The 19,956-nt window shown below is 30.5% G+C and overlaps 1 protein-coding gene across 2 annotated transcripts in view; it reads right to left on the reverse strand.

Moving 5' to 3' along the window:
- LOC125052711 (CUGBP Elav-like family member 3-B) overlaps nucleotides 1–17,418 on the reverse strand; it is a 447,174-nt gene extending 429,756 nt beyond the window's left edge. Inside the window, exons 1-2 of one of the 2 annotated variants that reach the window (XM_047653703.1) lie at nucleotides 5,758–6,076; nucleotides 979–1,038 (exon numbers count right to left, since the gene is read on the reverse strand). In XM_047653703.1, the coding sequence (XP_047509659.1) occupies nucleotides 979–1,038; nucleotides 5,758–5,776 (79 nt within the window). In that variant the 5' untranslated portion in view covers nucleotides 5,777–6,076. Of the gene's footprint in view, nucleotides 1–978; nucleotides 1,039–5,757; nucleotides 6,077–16,426 lie in introns of those variants that run through there. The other variant, XM_047653702.1, reaches the window with a different exon arrangement.
- Between the last annotated feature and the right edge of the window lie 2,538 nt (nucleotides 17,419–19,956).

Genomic DNA, 19,956 nt, shown 5'->3' on the forward strand with positions numbered 1-19,956 from the left:
ACCCTAAGTCGAATTGGTTGGTATGTAAAAATAAAATTGCTACTACAATTATTTTGCGTTTATTTTGAATTTTTCATACGAATTATATTTGTACGTGCCAAGAACTGACCAAATTAAACTAAAAGGTGAAACAGAGAAGCTTAAGAAGGTATTTAATTGATTTCATATAACACTTCCTTATAGTAACATATTTGGGTCTATACATAATAAATAGGATCTATGTGTTTGAGTTGTATCTCTGCATTAGAGAAAGATACGCACGGTCACGGATAGAATAAGCTTGTTTATCTACGTAATAATCCATTGGCGCACGCTTGATCTTTTACATTGCGAAAAACTTGCATTACAAATATTAATGTTTGATAATAAAATAATTATTTGAGTTTTATCACCAGACTCTCATAAACACACAAATACACACACACATATATACATAAATATAAGTTATTAATTATGTTATGTAGAAACTTCTATTAAAAATATTAAATACAAAATTAAATAACTAATTTAAACATTACTGGTGCAAGGGTTCAGTGCAGCGATTAAATTAGTTCACTCGAGTGAAATGCCTCCTAAGAAACCTTTGACATTTACCCATGCACTTAAAGCATAATTGATATTTCAAAATGGTCAGCCTATTTGGCCTTTTGATAGGTCCTTTTAAGTATTCAACTAAGTTTTATAATTTTTAACAGATTTAAGAATTAACTGTATACAATAGCCGAGAAAAAGGTAGAAAGGTAAGGTTTTCGATGAATAGACAGAAACTTTTAAGGAGAAACGGAGTTTGCTCCTCGTAATTGTTTTATACTGTTATTTCGTTAATTAATAATAATATAAAACCATATATGAGATTATACTTTTATATGCCAGCAAATAATTTGGGTTAAGACACAGTTTTCTTAAAAATAATGTTAAAAATACAACATGATGTAGCAATATTTACGATCTAAAATAACGTCAAACTCAATACAATACCTGACAGTGGTGATTTGTATAAACTCAAAATTGGCTCAGACATTAGTGGTCCGGCGGCTTCTGGAAATAAATATTCTATTTTAAACATTAATCCATCTGTTTAATCCCAATTCACTGATTTACCATGAGATTGCTGCGAAATTGCTCAATCAAAATATTTAGTTTTAAAATGTTTTGATATTTTTCGAATAGGTATTTTAAGTATATTTGGTAAATATTCCGCATTTATAAAGAACTTGACTATAGTTTCTACATAAATGACCAATCAATGATTTCTATCCTTCATTATAGGAACATATGATTGTAGAAAATTTAAACTTCGAATTGTATTATTCATTTGTTTTTGTACTTCTTTATTTAAAATCTGCATTTACCTTACGTCTGATAATCGACTGATTATCAAGTTAAGCCGTGATTAAGTTCCAACTAGATGAATAATTAACAGCGTTTAATTATATTACTAATTGGACGTGTGCGATTAAGTACTTGTTATATCGTATTTAAAATATTAAACCGCGTAGGTGTTCTGGCTTTAAATGATTAATCGTTTTTTTAAAGATATAACAAATACACGTGAAGATAATTCTAATGTTCTATATTATATTTGCAAAGCACAATACTCATTATCTATTATTTAAGAATCTATAATAATTATCAAACAACTTATAAAGTTTAATATTAATTATTATTAAAATAGATGTAGAGCTTTCGATTTTTTTTAATAGTATACATATACTGTTGCGTCTTAATGTTTACCAACGGGGATCTTCTACAGACTTTATTTTTTTTTGAATTTCGTATGAAGGACTATTAACTTCGTACCAGTACTACCAGTCTCATTGTTGCTATAATAATAAAAAAACACGTGTCCAACAGTCGCCACCTTCAGTTTATGAAGGGGTTTATTTTAAATTTTACATAATAACATCTCAATACCATAAATTAAAGCCCAGATCTAATAAAAATGAATCTTGGTAAGGCGAATAGATATTCGTGAACAGACATTAGGCAAACCGTCCCTTACCGTTTTGGCTTCGTTGCAGACGTTAATTCCTAATTGCATGCACTCACTGCCAAGACATTATCCAATATAATGCGTGAGTTTGACTATCACCATTTTTACTACTGAATCGGATTTAATACAAAAATCTATAACTCCAAATAAAATGTGAGTATTAAGTTGTGTTGTCAAGACAATATCGATTTATATTTTTAATTAATATTTGAGTTTTCTCTTTCTTTTCAGTAACTAACCTAATCAAGGACTTAAAAGCGCAACAATCATCATTATAGCGACATATACTCGTAGTCAAAAACACGTTGAGACGTCATAACTATATATTCTCTAAAACTTTATTATCTACAAATACACTGTTTCAAAATATTATCGAATATGTTAGCGTCGAGCTCGCAACAATTTTAAAACTAAAAATGTAGTAAGAATTTCTCCACAGCAATATTATAAGAGTTTCTAAGACTTAACAAAAGAATTACTTGCAAGTTATAAAGCAATTTCACATCTGCTATAACTAGTCTAGTCTTCGTACAGATAATGTTACATCAGCAGTAATGAAAAACTGGAATGTATCATGGAATAACTATTTTTTTTAAATTAGCAAGTTATTGCCTTTTGACTATCATTGATCAATTAAATTAAATAATAATATAATATATTATTGTTTACTTAAAAAAGGTTTTAGTAAAATATATTTAACACGTTTGGCTATAAAGTAAAGCTAGCTTTGAGGTACTTGTATATTTTGTACAAATAGCAAGAGGTCCGCGTTTAGTAAGTATTTTTTTATAAGTATATAACCTAATCACCATTTGATAAATTCAGAAGGCTTTAAACCAATGGGCTAAGCTAATAAGCGATTGTTGATCTTCCAATCAACCAGATTTCAATCTTGAAAGAGAAGAAGCTCAGATAATGAACATCTATGGAAAATTATGAATTATGAAAAAAAAAACAATTAAGTTAGACATAAAAAATCAATAGAGATCATTAAGTAACACACGAACAATTGTAATACAAAAATTGTCATTACTTGATTCAACACTAAAATAATTATCATTCACAAAGTAAAAAGTATTTTAGTAAACCTGTATTATATTGTCTGTTTTCTAATATTTTTTTTATGATAATAACATTTTTAAATATTTATGTATTGCGTTTTTAGCTATTATATCATATTTATTGTATAATTGTATGTAGAAATGCTAGATATTAAATAAATCACTGTGATTTCTATATACTAGCCACACGGAAACGTTTCGTCGTGTGAATGCACAACAGTTTTAAACTTGCTATTTCATTCAAAATGACAATGTGATTTTCCGCACTTTACACTATAATGAAAATGCGATCGCGAAGATTTATGCGCGATACAACGATTTGCTTTTAGTACCGAGTCGTGTGTGTTACTTGTCGTAATAGCTTTTGGATTATCACCATTTTCCAATATTTAGATTAACTATATTTTGAATTCTCTTACTGTAAGATCATATGAAAATGGAATTGAACATTTAAGATAATTTCATTATTCGATTCTTCTTGCACTTTTATTTTATAATTACTCAATTAGTAAACATAATTAATATATATATAATTGTATACGTAAAAGAAAAAAATGTATATTAATAACTATTTCACAATGATGAAGACATGTAATTGAACTCAAATAATTGTATAATACAAATTTTTGTATATTAAGCCAAACTTGTATTTAAAAATCTAAAGGTTATAACGAACTACTGAAAACATATTATTAAATTATATGAAAAATTACATTCCGTAGTATGTCAGATTATGAAATACAAACTAAATAACACACCACGCTTCACAACTTTTAACGTTCAAGACAAACAAGATCAAAGATAGAGATTAGCTAATGACGCGTTTTATTTGCCGACAATTTATGACTAATTTTCACTCTCAATATTTTTGTAACGGTCACCTCGTGATTTATGGCTTATAGTCTTATCTTTTCACTGTATGTATGTTAAATATTTATTTGTATGATTAAAACAATATTATTGGTATTATAACACTCTAAAATTATATTTTTTACTAAAATCATAGTATAAAACAGAATGAAACGTAAATGGAAAAGTAATATTTAAGTTGATTGGTGTGGATGTTACCAATAAAATAAGCATGATATAATATTATTTATAATATTTTACGCCTTGATACGTGCGGAAATTAATAAACTGGTAAGTATTAGTAACTAGTAATTTATATTATATTTAAGGGGTTGTATATATTTATAAACATCTGATTACATATAAATTGAAATACTATAATTACACAGTTATCACAGATAATCTGACTTCTTTCTCTCCTATATAGACAACATAACATAATAATATCACAACCTGATTCATTTCAATTAGCATAAGTTATAACCGTGCAAAATAAATACGTTAGTAATTTAAGAAATAAGAATAAATTATTCCTGAGAACTTTTGGTAATGAGAACTAGGAATACAGACCTGCCTTTAGCGTAGTATGAAAAACGTAGAATTTATCTTTTAAAGAGTATACGATTTTTGGTATTATTTCGAAAATGAAAATAAAAACTAACAAAAATAAACATATGTATCGTACAGACCTTAAAGACATATCCACAATAGAATACTGAATAACGCAACTGAATATACAAATATTATATTTATGTATAATATAATATTGATTTAGGCTATTTATTCAAAGGCTACGTTTTGCGTGTTCAATGACTTGGACGCACGTGAAACATTTGAAATTTATTTTGTAAAAAAATGCTCGTTTAAACGACAAATTAACTATTTTTTTAACTTTATTCACTTTAATTTATTTAACCGCAACAATACAACCAAAATTTATAAAATTTAACAATTCTAATGAAACAATAGTTAAACTTTCACCACGTTATTTTGTTTCGAACCACACACAAACCACATGACACTTCAGAATCATAGATTAATATTTATCGCCGGTTAAAATTAACAATGAATTATGGAAGCTATAAATCTTTTGTCGCGTTTAATTTAAATTTCTAGTTTACTAAAACTGTTGGCTATTTTGAGTTTCATCTACTTTCGTAAAGCGACATTTCTTTTACCTTTAAACAAGATCTGCTGTATAGTTATCGAACAACGATTTTTACAGCATTAAAATTGATATATTATCACTTAGATGTTATTATTTGTTTTGAATTTGTATTTTAAAAACTTAGATTATGATTTCATGAACATACCAGAAAAGTAAGCAAATAACGTAAGTATAATAGTATAGTACCCATAGGCAGTTAACGTCTCTGGGTATACCTACGAAAAATGAATTTCTATTCAGCTTTGCCTCGTGAGTAAATTTGCATAGCGGCTCTATATCATTCCATAATTATGTTTCATTAATATCGCGGAATTAATGGACGAAGCTTCGTGCAAAAAATGCAAATTATATTTTTAATTTAAATTAGACAGTCGTCTACTGAAAACGTGACTTAATTTTTAATTATTTTTTAATATCTTAGTTATGTTTATCGCCATTTTAGGAATTACTTTATAAATTTTAGTTTTTTTTATTTATCCAGTAATATTTTTCATTTTATTAGTACCAATAGCAATATTAATGTATTATAGTTTTTCTTATGTATAGTGTAGCATGTTGCATCGAATAATTTGATTTTATGTGAACGATTAATAATTCATGAACAGTACTATTAACATGAGTTAGTAACCCTATCTGAGCAATTAATTTCCCAGCAATCTCACGGCAAGAACTCAAAGAGCACTCACCTCCACAAATCAACGACATTTGTAATGATTTATATAATATTTTCTATAAAAAATCTCTTGGATATCTACCCTAGATCTAACTAGCGCGCCTAACTATCTTCAAAAGCTATATCTAAATAGAGGCAAGGCAATGAATTAAACTTTGTACTGGCGATATATTAACTACTAAAAAAAATACGTTCACGAAAACACTATTCACGTTAAAAAAATCTGAACTAAATACACCAAATTCGCCGTTGTATCATAAGTGGGCGAAGAACATTGTGTTTATGTTTTCGCGGGAACGCGACAGGGCGCGGCGACGCGGCTGTTAGGCGTGTGCTGCCGGCGCGACTGACACGCGAGCTTGACACGTTGCGTGATGTCACCGGCACGCATGCGTGACAACTGTCAACACATGCGCTATCGCACTGGCCGGTGAGTGTTGAAAGTTCTCGTAGTTTTGACAGGAAGTACTTTCTTGTAGTGATTTGATAAGACGGGTTAATTCTGTTTTAGTTGGTTTGTGAACACACGTTTGTGCATGAGATATTTAGATTTCACTAATATCCTTAGTATTTTTATTTAAAATTTAGTTATAAATAAGGAACTATATAGAAATATAGATTTTTGACCGATTTTCGTTTGAATTTCAATCAAGGTATACTTTATTGTGAAATTGAAACTTGACTCAATTTTTTTCTTTTTATGAAATTAATCTTGTATTTAATTTATAGCAGAAGTGAGACACAATAAACAATAAAATTTCATTAATAATATCTTGTATATAACTTGATAATATTATGTACTTGTATTTTTATAGACACGCTACGAAAATATGCGTAGACTCTCTACGCCGTAGAAGCTAAGAACTACTAAGTCGCTGGTGGTTCAAAATTAAAGTATAATATGATTTTTATAAAATGTAAAAATATACAGATATAAATTAAAAAATTTAAATCATAAATAATATTGCTCTTTTTATGAAATTTGTACCGGAGCTTCCAGAAAACTTCGTAATTGTTTTGCGTATTAAAGCACTAACAGATATTATTGCGAATTTCTACTATCAAGCATTCTTCAGCTATAGTAACCAGTGCCCCACCGTCTGTGCCCACTGTATGTGCCATACTCCGATTTCTCGCTCTATGTTTTAATTAATAAGTTTAAATGTAAAGGTGCGTACAGACTATATAACATAACATGTTATACAACATTGCTATACAACATGTTTCAGATAATGTGGACATTGAATGTTATAAAACATGTTATAATAACATGTTATTGATATGTATGCTAGGACAAACCCAGCATCTACGTTTTTTTGTTTTTCTTTTGTTATTTAAGATGGTTATATAACATTGTTATTCTAATGTGTACAGTATTGTTTTATGTTATAATGTTGAATAACAAGGTTACATAATGTGGACGTGTTATAAAACACAAGTTATATAATATGTTACATAGTCTGTACGCACCCTAATATGCGATATTATCATGTCAGTTATGTTCATTCTAATATGGACAACAAGTGTATGAAAATAAGGTGAACAAACCGTTACAATTTCCTGTTCGCGTTATATTTTCACTGGATTAATACAAAACTCAGGCAAGTTGTAACAATATTTGTTATCGTAAATTTAATAAAAACATTAAGAATGTGATAATTAAAACATTTTAAATACAGGAACATTTTGACAACAAAAAGGGATAGAAATAATCCTTAGCTCACCGTTTCCGTAACTTATCTGATACACATACCAAATCACTCAGTTTCAGATTCAGCTCCCAGAAAAATCTGTTAATTGTAAAAACATTGTAACAAAATTCTGTAATTTTATAAAATACTAGCTGACCCGGCAAAAGTTGTTTTGACATGTACTTAGATTATTTCTAGGAAACATTATTTTAGTTCAATAAAAATAACTATCATAAAAAATAGGGGTTGTTTGTATTTTTGTATGCTGTATCATAAATAATTAAAAACAAAAAGATTTGTCTAAAAAATATAATATTTTTTTTGGGGTGGACACCCCTTATCACGGGTTTGAAAGATAGATAGTAGCCGATTCTGAGACTTACTGAATATGCATAAAAATTTCATAAGAATCGGTCGAACCGTTTCGGAGGAGTATGGGAACGAGCATTGTGACACGAGAATTTTATATACATATGAATTTTTGAAACTCGCTGGAAGAAAACATTCAAAAAACACAAAAAAAAATTATAACTCGAAAACTACAAAAAGTCGCCGAACATACATGGGGTATTTTCGTACACCCCCAGGTGTGAGGAATCTAAAAAAAATTACTGACGTCACTAGTTGGACCATTCTGTATATAGAGATTATAGAAGAAAATCATGAGAAGGTTAAGGCAAGGCAAGATATATCTTGATTATCTAAGTACAGTTAATACTTTTATAACAGTAACAGCGAGAAATATTATTGAACAAATGTTAATTAACAAATCATAATACTGTGTTAGTACTATAAATTAAGGATGTCATAGTGTAAAGTACGTACAAGGATCTTACTGCAGCACCTGCGAATCAGACCTGTGACAGTGACAGGTCATTAAGTCTGATTTATATTCATCCTAGGACATCTCGAAACATCCCAACTCCGTAATTAACCAGCGACATATAAATGTTCCCCTTTTAAAGTATTCTTTGAAATAAAAAGCTAAAGTAAATAATCCGTAAGAATTTTGTAGGTATTTCAGAAGCGGCTGCATATGAATTTCATTACTTTTGTACTAAAATACTTTATAAACTGTACTTCGTTGTACAATACTTAGATTATTTATAAATTTTCACATATATACTAATATCATTTTTAATAAATTAGGTTAGACTTTACTTAGTCTTAAGTTAGGCTAGATGTTCCATGATGTCTTAGTTAAGACACATGTATAAAAAACATAAATACATAAGGGATTGCTCTAAACTGAGGTCGTGTATTCAAACTCCGTGGATTTTATTTCTACGTGTGCGATTAACACTCACATGTACGGTGATAGGAATCATCGCGAAAAGCAAACATTGTCTTTGAAACTAAAATTGACATTAAGACATCTTCTACCCGCACTTGTATGACCTGTATCGTTCTATTATCCTGTATATTTCTACATAAATACTTTACTTACTAAATAAATCATTGCCTTATAGTGTTTTAGTTAAAGTTAATGCAATCCTATCAAGTAAAACATTTAATATTTCACTCAACCTTGAACCATGTTTGATGTAAAGTATGAATTGTGTTATTATAATGTAGAATTCCAATTTATAGTTTTAAAATAATTAAAGAGTTTCAAAATGTTTTATTATAATATGGTATTTTACTTTGCAAACGCAGACGCAGTTTTAATACAAAGTAAAGAATCACACTAAGCGTTTAATCTGGTCATATCTACAAAGGGTTTTTAAATGTTATCTTCGTCTTCTTATAGTGCCATCTCCTTGCGAAGGTTGGCGATCATCATGGCTAGTTTGATTTTGGATGCCGCGTTTCTAAACAATGACTTGGTGCTTTGACCAAACCATTGTCTTAAGTTTTTCAACCAGGACGTGCGTCTGCGGCCAGGTCTCCTTCTACCTGCCACTTTGCCTTATATGATTAGTTGAAGGATCTCATATTTTTTGGAGTTGCGTAAAACGTGTCCGAAATACTCAAGTTTCCTTTTCTTAACCGTCATAAGCACTTCTTTGTTCTTCTGCATTCTGTCCAGCAAGGTTGTATTTCGTATGCGGTCTGTCCAAGATATTTTAAGCATACGTCGATAAACCCAGATCTCCAACGCTTCCAGCTTTTTGGACATAGTCTCTGTCATATAATGTTATATATTTTCGTAAATATTATATTAATTAAATTTTAACAGTAAGTAACGTAAACTTTAAAACGTCCTATAACTAAAACTAATTCATCCGATGTGTGGGCACAACCATGCTCTAATTTGAGGCAGCGCAGAGGCCCTAATTAAGCGACCCAATACGAATTGATCGAAGGCACCCTTTGTTACCTGCTCGATTCACTTGGTGTGTGTGCTCTTAAACTTAGGGCATCATTTGATCTGTTGTGGTTTCTCAATTTAGGAGTAACTACGGTCAGAATTTCTCTTTATAGGTGTTTAGGATTTAATCTAACTTTTAACTTCAATTAGTAGAAGTTAAACACCAAAATGGTGTACTTAGTAATCCAGTGATGTACTGATAATAAATAAAACATCAATGTTTAAATTAAATCTGAAATCGCTTGAAATTTGGTAATAAACTTTATGACCAGTAAAATTGTATTCTTCTGTATGATATTTAAGTCAAGGATCGAAAATTATTCTCTGTACGAAATCATTTTTATGTTAACACTCGTTAATAACACATACCCTTATAAAGTCGTTCGGTCACTTGAGCAATATTTTCGATCAATCGAGCAGAAAACACGAAACTTTTTTAAGCTTTTTCGAGCCATGTTCAAAACACCCGTTCTTTGAACCGCTCTATTCACTCGTTAACATATTACAACATTTTTTCCACTCTAATATGCCCTATTTCAAAGGATTTGAGCCTATTATTGAGTGAACATCTCCACTTTAAAGTAGTCAATATTTTGCGTTATACTACGTAATAAACCTTTTTGGCAACTTTATTGTACGTATATTTTACAATTAAAAGAAAATATTGAAACTGTATCGAAAATAACATAAATATTTTAACTACTTCAGTTAAATTAGCATCTAACTAATAAGTAATAATACAGTTTACATTTTCAAAAACTCAATATTGTACTTGTTTCTTAACAAAAAACACAGAGTACATGTTAATTTTGTGTTTCTTGTTACTTTGCAACAAGAAACACAAAATTAACAATTCAAGATACAGTTATTGTCTCAAAGCAAATTTATTAATGCCTACTAGTCCTAAAACTCATACCGACTCAAAGGCAATGAAGTGAGTTCAAAGCGCTCAAGTTGACTTGTTATCGAAGCAAATAAGATCTTCACATGAATCGTGTCTGATTAAGAGTTGAAGATTTCAGGTTCACATACTGAAACGGGCTTAAACTGAAGGGTAATTTAAAATTGCCTTTGCGTCAATAGCGTTGTATAAACGTTTTTGTGAGAGTCGTATAGAACTAACTGATAAAGAAGCTTGTTTGGGCGGTTTTGTTCATACGGATATAAGCCTTTATGACTAATGGTATAATTTTGAAGTAAAACTTCTTTAGGCGCGGCTAGGGAGTAACTCTGATATTTTTTCTGACGGAAGTAACGCTCAGTTGTGTAGTTAGTTAGTCTGTGTAGTTTCCGCTATTTAAAAAGAATAATTCGCATTGGTCGTAAGTATATGTCAATTGTCATATACTCCACGCTTCTTGACTTCTTTCTACCTACATGCTATGTCGATTTCCCATTTCATTAGAATGGAACTTTTACCATCTGCAAACCACATAGCAAATAAAAATAATAGGATTTAATTTATTAAGAAAATGCGCTCGCTGTACCTGTTTACATTTGATAACCTTTGACCTGTCAATTAATTAATCATTAAGCGTTTTTTCTTACAATTAAATTAAATTAAGAAATTGATTATTGATAATTTTAGAAGCAATATTTTCTATAAATTAAAATTTATACAATTTAACTTAAATCAAGAAATAATATTAACAAGCACATTTAAACTTTCGGGTTATTTTATCATCATAATAATTTCATAAAATACAGGTATTCACTAACAGATAACAAGCAATACAAACTTTAAAAGTCAAAACTTTAAATTAATAGCAAGACAAGTCCTAACTTTTCAACAATGGCTTGCAATTTGTAAAAATTCAACTTCAACTTTTAATTGACGTACTTAGAAAGAGTGTTAACATCGAGCTTGTTAACCCTAAAACAATGATGTAACGGGAATTCAGAACATTCCCTAAAACAAACATAAAAAACACTTAGGGTGACAAATTTCCCCGCCGCCGCCCGCGGTCCGCATTTGCGTGGAAGAGTGTACAAAGGGGATTCGATTTTCAAATATATTCTAAAATGATTTTGATTGTACTCATATCTACGTATGCGGTCTTTACACTGCATTAGATAAGTTCCTATGTTATAAATGAAGGATATCTTTAAGATACACGCTGTACGACAAAAGCTGAAAAAACTTGTTTTCAAAGACAAAGTATTCTTCAAATTTCGTAGTAGTTTGAGTACCAGAAACAAAAAATATATTTTCAGTATTTTAAAATTAAACGATTCTTGGTCATAATTTTGCTAGATCTATTTATATAAAGGGTATTAATATTTTTTTTGTATTACCTTAGTTTAAGGTTCTATATATATATATATATACTTTTTTTATATAACATTTGTTTCTGCACTTCTCGCACGCATCATGTTTCTTTTTTTTCTTTTCTTTTTTTTTAGTTTTTCTCTTTAACTAGGGTTGCCTGGAAGAGATCGCTTATTAGCGATAAGGCCGCCCGTTGCATCCCTTATAATTTTTACGTATTGTGTTTTTTTTTATTTGCAACGAAGTGTAAATAAATAAATATATCAGGAAAAAAACAAATTCGTATAGGTATTAAATAAATGGTATTTTTAATAATAAGATGTTATTCTTAATGAAATGCAATCATTTGCCTTGTGGTCGGCCAATGTACTTAAAATTCAAAAACGAACACCGTAACGTAGAATGCGTCAAAATCTACACAGAGAATTCGTCGCTATGAATTATTGGCTCCCACTTCCGAAGGAAATTTTACTTATTCTATAGCGTGAAATGTTCCGTGGTTTTAAAAGAATTTTCTTGAAATTTTGCACAGGAAACATTTTTGATGTCTAATTTTTATGGCTGGACTTTGTGGTTTATTTCCTGAAGTAAAATATGTTTTTTTGTTTTTATAAGCAAAAGAGGTATAACTACGCGCCCTCGCCTTGTAAAATACTGTAACAAAATTCTTAATTTCTTCCAACGGTGATGTTTTAAATGACCGAGTTATTTTTAATTCATGCTCGTATAAATTATGTATTACAAACATAATTTAAGACGAGCCATAAAAAGTTTTAATTGAAATATAAACTGTGTTTATTAGATTTGTTTCCTAGCTGACTAGTTTCATTGGATTTATAAAGACATTTTTTTATAGAACAGATGGTAAACGGACGGCACATCTGACGTTAAGTGGTATCGTCCCATGGGCACTCACAATGCCAAAAACTCGCGCCTTTAAAGTATTATTGGACTCTTAAAGGATCCTAAGTCGAATTGGTTCGGAAATACTTCGACGGCAACCGGTTCCACACAGGAGTGGTGCGTGGCAAATGGTGCCTTATGTTTTATTGTGGAAGGATGGACATTTCTTACTTTGCTTTGAAGTCCGATGATGAATCTAAGCAGGTATTAATCCAAACAACTACATAAATGTACGATAACAATGCCACGACATTATCTTTTGTATTAGTTATTGTACAAGATGGTAGTACAGCGATAAATCCCAACATGTTTTTCGCGATTAAAATAAATTTAACTAAAATGATTTGATATTTAATAGTTAATCAAAGTTATATAGTTATTAACGTTATTTTAGAATAAAACGAAAACAATCGTAACAAAAAAAATATTTTTCTCGAAAAAATATGTTCTTACTAAATGTATTGTTATATACTTTAATCTTACACACATGAACATGCTGGTATTTTATTAAAATATTTGTATGAAAATCCCTTTAAATATATAACCACTGCAGTTATAAGCTGTTCGGTGTAATAACGCGTAATCAACAGCAATTATCAGCTATTAAACTCCTTATCTTAAGAATGTTACATCGATTGCTGCCGTTAACTAACGTTGCATGAAAGTAGAACAAGTTTTCATGATATCCACTATTTGTAAAACTTGTAACTTATCTTTAGGTATGAGTAATATTTAATTTAATTGAAACATGTACTTCGATGATGGAATGACACGATTCCTTTTTATTTCACTTGTATTTCCTCATGATGTCTAACATATTATGCTTATAAGAATATCGTATAAATGATTATAATGCTTCTTATAATGTTCTTAATGTGCTGAAACTTTCATATTTACAAATTTAAAATACATCTTATTATATACAAATAGTAGAGAATGAATGTTTTTTTTTTTTTTTTTTTATAAAACAGGGGGCAAACGGGCAGGAGGCTCACCTGATGTTAAGTGATACCGCCGCCCATGGACACTCCCAATGCCAGAGGGCTCGCGAGTGCGTTGCCGGCCTTTCAGGAAGAATTTGTTTGAATGAATGAACTGTTTATCTATTAATCACTCTTAAGTCACACAAAAATTCGATCGGCCCATCGCTAAAACATAACCTGTCACTTATTGATATTGAGCAGGCACTGAAAACTACTCTAGTGCACTGTTTAATTGAGAGTTTTTTACATTTATTCTAGAATTGTAAGTTGCTATATATGATAAGTGATCGATCACACACTATATAACAATTAAAAAATACGGTTAATAGCAAAAATCACCAAAATATCGGTTGGCCACCAATCAATATCGCAGAATGCAAACGTTCAACGTGTGCTGACGTAGCACGCCACAAAATGAATTACATTTTTTATTGTTTGCGTCGCCGTCCGTATATAATCCCTGAATAACGCGATTGTATTTATTATTGTACGCTGATATGCTGAATTGTAGTGGACAATGATTAATGTTCAGTTACTGTTATGCATTTTTAAAGCCTTTTGTATTGTACGTTTTGAATTTGTTTGACATTTAGATTTCAGAAGGAAACTTTTATTTAGATCATTTTGAGGCGTATCTTAAACTTTTTTAAAGATTAAGTAAAACAATGGCGGCTGAATATTCTTCAGTGCTAAAGTATAAGTGGTTGACATAATAAAAAGTTAAACTTGTAAGAACGTAGATGGCTGTGTTTAAGACGTTAAGAGGTAAAAGTTTATGATTTATAACACCTGTTAAAAATAACTTGAGAAAACTTGGCAGAGCTTTTTATAGGAGAAGGGTAAGTGAGCAATTGGGTCATCTATATCGTAGACCTAAGAAAAGATAATTAATTATGAAAGCTCTTAAAATAAACGTGTTTAAAGTTTGCTAGGTTTTTAAATACTGTATATATATATATATGTCACTGGATATAAAAAATATATATGCTTTTAAACTTATAATATATTTGAAATTTTGAAAGTAACGACCGAGCTCTTTATTGGTTCAAAATGGCATTTCAAAAACTATAAGTTCGTTATTTAACCTTGGTTATTTATATTTTTTAAATTAACCAAATCTATAACCTTGTGGAACAAAAGTACACTTACCGTTGCATCTTTTCTATAAACTATATTTCTTATAGGAAAACTTAATTTACTTATAATATTTTATTTACAAAACAATTAAATCATTTAACTAGATTAAATGCGTATATCTATCAGGCAATATAGCTAGCAACACCAGTGGGTGTTGACTAGTGACTCGTTTCATTCTCATTTCATCAATACATCAGTCAATCGTAATCACGCAAAACTTCGGTAGTCTAATTCTTAATTAAAAATAAAACTTATAAGTATTCCCACTATATGTACCTCTATGTAAGTACTATAATTATTCGTTCAAAACGCTTTTGTGTGTGATTGTATGATTATGTACACCTAATGTTTTGTCAAATTACTTTGATGCCGAAAGAACGTAGAATTATATTCTGAATACAAGACAATGGCTGACATGAGGCTTGTTCCGAAGGCATATTTTCCTCGAATTGAAATTGAAAGTCCGATTAATCAAAAGATTCCGCTGGAAACGTAAATAATATTTCTTCCTTCCCACCTACAGTTTGTTTCAAGAAAATTCTTTTTGTTTTCTAAATGAAAATTGTTACAATTTCTCAACTTCTAACAACCTTAACTACCTTTATGTAATTCCTGGAGAAATTGCAAGTTTTATTGCGTGACAAGCTTATTATATAAGTTATATAATGGCTGCTCTATTATTTTATACGAGATAAATTATGAATATAATGTAGTAGTAGTACCTTTCTCAGATATTTATGTTATTGTTTTAAAATATATATAGGATAAATAGGCAATACATATAAGATCAACTCACTACCAGTCTATTCCAAATTTTGATAAGATCAAATTGAAATAAGTGTTAGCTTATAAATATACTAAGTGTTTCCGCGGGTACGTGCAATTCGCTAAATTATTTTACGCAAAATATATTGGTGTTTGTTTTGTTTTGATATCTTAAATATTTCTTAGCACATCATAATTATAGTAATCATCTTCAGAATCTTTAGCAATATAATATACCAAAAGTGAATTAATTAATATTAATTCGTACTATTATTGTACACGCATAAATTATGCTGTTTTATAAATGTAAAATCGCTAATATGCTATAGCGACTAGAAAAGAGTTTTTCCATTGTAATAATATGTTGAAAAGTTAGAAAGTTCACTCTCTCTCTTACATTACCCCAATACTATGCTAATGTGTTGGCAAAAATACGCGGGCTTTTAGTTCAACTCCTCGACTCGCGATGGCAAACAATCGACAGTTCTTGTAAAAAAAAACAAAAGATTTCACATCAATCAACGTCCTGAAATAAAGCAATGTAAAATTATCTATAAGTTTCATAATAAAATCATATGTTAGTAATTCTATCAATTGTCATTTGTCTATGCGGTTAGGATTACCTTTATGTATGCCCGTGTGTTTGTCTTTCAGCACTGTAAGTTCATAAATTTTTCCAAATTCCTCAAACATCGGGCGCAAGTCATTTTCCTCTAGATGCCGAGGTATTTGGCCAATAAAAAGCTTCACAGCGTCCTTTCCCGCGCCTGGGGGAGCGCCTGTCCTCTCTGCGGGGGTGAGGGGTGAGGCACTCCTGTCCAATGGACCGTGCACTGGGGTAGAGGGCATAGATGTCACCATCCTTATGGGCTCATGCGTTGGGCTAACAGTCTTCATCAACGGATTTTGCACAAAACTCGGAAACATCATGGGCGTACACAAATTCGCACCGACCAACATTATCACAGTAATAAAATAATCACAGTGTTTTGTACTACGTTTCTTACTCTATAAATTCGGTTTTGTTTTAAAGCTTTCGCGGGCTATTTACTTTCGGAGGGCGAAGGGTGAACGCGTCAGTGTGCGTGTTTTGTGTCTGTTTGTGTCTCGCTCACGTAATGCGTAATGCTATCGATCTTATAGTAGAGGCTCAACTCTCGTATATTTCACCCACTCAATGTTTCACACGTGCTACGGTATAAACAAGTTTTTTTTGAAGACGGATATTTAACACTTTTTATTTAATTATTAATACAACTATTTATATATAATTAATATTTATATCTTTATTGGCACAGAATTAGGTACTGGATTTGAGCTTTCAATTAAACTAGGAAAGTGCAGGGCAGTTTTTCTCGTAAACAAACTAGAATGAAATGCAGTCTGTTTACGTTGTGAGGCGCATGCCGTTCTGTTTACAAACAAACCACACACTATTTTTCATTCCCAGTGCAGCACTGTTCGAACGTTATAAACACTTATACTAAACGAAGCACATAAAATATATACAGCATCAGCTAAGTATCACTATACGACGATAAACGATGACGCGACGCACAAAACACAAGACATGCGAACTAAATTAGGCAACAAATTTGCCGTGTACTCGTCTGTATGTCTACATGTCCACTAACCTAAAATTCCCTCTCGGTCCTTTCATAGCGTACGCTATGGGGAGATCTTGATACAGGCCTCCCTTTCACTCTCCCTCAGATATTTAGCTAGGCAAGTGAACTCGGTCGACGTTGATTATTACGAATCTTCTTGTGAGATGTTATGTGCGGAATTATTCTTGACATATTTATTTGCTAACTTCAATTTTATTCGCGGTGCGGCGGTTCGTAGCAACTACGAAATTTCGTAGCGCTTTATTAGTATAACTTTAGTTTCATTTACTTTTATGTATCTCCATAATATTGTATAATGAGATCACGGGTTGTTTTTTTGACACATTATTCTTATGTACTATAGATGGCAATATCAATTTTGAAAATTTATTGCAACAAAAATAAACACACACCTAGTTTTTCATAAATCAATAATTAATAAATAAGATAAATTTTTAAGGTACAAATAACTACGGTAATTTCTTGTTTCTAATTAAATATATTATTTACTAAATAGTTATCGTACAAAACTAAACCTTATATTTGAAGTGTATAAGCACAATTGCTATTAATTCCAGCTAAAGACCGATCAATATCAAATAATTGAATAAAACCCGACCAAAAACTTAACCTCTGAATTATTTATCCGGCCCTCAGGAGGCAATCGTAAAACGGAACGCGAATTTCACTAAAACGGTCTTCAACGTTTGGTCGGACTATAACTCAAGAGCCGAAAATAGAAGGGGATGTTACCCTCCTCTCGTACCGCGGACCTCTCTGGATGATTCCGGTCTTAATGGCTGTTTAGAAAAAATATATCAAATTTTTTTCGGTCCCTGTGTTATGGCGCCAGCACGTAATTCGTCATAACGTACAATTTATGCTCTCGCTTGTTTATTATGGGAAGACTTTTGAAGTATATTTTGGTTTGTACAATGTAAACCTCAAGTACAAAATTGCTAATACTTTTTTATGATAAAATTGTATTTATTTTACGATAAGTTATATATTTTAGCCCTGTGATATAGTTTAAATTAGTGATGAAATTAATGTAACTATTAATAATTAATAAAATAATTAATTATTAATAAATTATTAATATTTATATTAATATATAAATAAATTATTAATGTGTACACTGGAAATATTTTCATTGTTGTCAAATCAGGAATTAATTTCTTTTGGAGTGCTAAAAACTCAGGCTCAATAAACCAACTATGTTTTAAATAAACTTTTATATTAGTGTAATGAAGCATCCATCCAGCTACTTCAGTAGCGTCTGTGGTCTATCGTCCCTTTGTATCTCTTCTAACGGGTCCCAGCAGGATACAAATAGCGATACAAAGTAGGCTTTGCGGCTGACGTTTAGGTTCCTAAACAAGAAAAGCTTCGCAATTCGCTTTCGAGTGTTTCAATCAAGAAATAGTTTCTTCTCTGGACTTTAAAACATCAGATTTGTATATATATTTTTTATAACAGATGACAAACGGGCAGGAGGCTCATCTGTTAAGTAACATCTCACACAAGGACACTCACATGGCAAAAAGCTCGAAAGTGCGTTGCTGGCCTTTTAAGAATTTAAATTTTTTTGTGCTTAGTTTCTAGAGAATTTGTTTGCATACAAAACATCTTATTTAAATGAAAATTAATTATGAGGTCCGTTGATATAGTTTTAGATTGAACAAAATTATCGGTTTTTAATGCAATATGTATCTAGGATTATTAGATTTAAGTTAATTGGATTTAAAGTTTTATAATTGAGATATATGTTTTTTAATTGGTACTAAGAATATTTAAAATAGTCAAGTAACATTGTATTTTCAAAAGAAGCTACAAGAAATAAGCTATTCTAATTTAAAGTCCCCTTTCTAAAATATCAAAATAGCACTAACACTAATGCTTTAAAGTTCAGAAGTCTCGGAATATTTTATTATTATAACTAGAATACCGAGAAACCGAAACTAATAATAAATAGAATTAGTCTTTGAGAATCGTATAAATACCACATAGCAATTCAACAGTATGTAAAATGAAGTGTTCGGAGTAAAATAAACTATAAATAATGATTTATTAAACATCCATGAATAAATATAGTTTTTTTTTTGTTTCGTCAGCCACGTGACTCATACCGGCAATAGATTAGTCGACGGTCACGTAGCGCGCTCGTTAATGTTACCTAGTAATAAAAAACTTGACTTTTTTACAGGTGTACAAGTATGGCACAAGATAGGGACTGATGTAACACTATCTTGTATAGAGAAGCGTTTTGACTTATATAAAATTAATAATATTTATTTGAATTTTTAAAGACAATACTGAACAAAGCTGAAATGTTTTTTAAAATATTGTCAAATCACCCATTATGATTTAACTTTATGACCAACAACTAACCAAGTTAGACGTAAAGGTAAGTAACGCTGCGGTAACTTCTCAAACCATCTCACAGTTCCTATAATATAAGTTGAATGCGCGCACAGAATTAGACCTTATTGTCTTTATATAAGAGTTAAGTTGGCTTATAAGCAGTATATTGTGAAAACCGTAGG

The sequence above is a fragment of the Pieris napi genome, chromosome 9, assembly GCF_905475465.1.
Source record: "Pieris napi chromosome 9, ilPieNapi1.2, whole genome shotgun sequence".
In the NCBI taxonomy this organism is placed as follows: Eukaryota; Metazoa; Arthropoda; class Insecta; order Lepidoptera; family Pieridae; genus Pieris; species Pieris napi.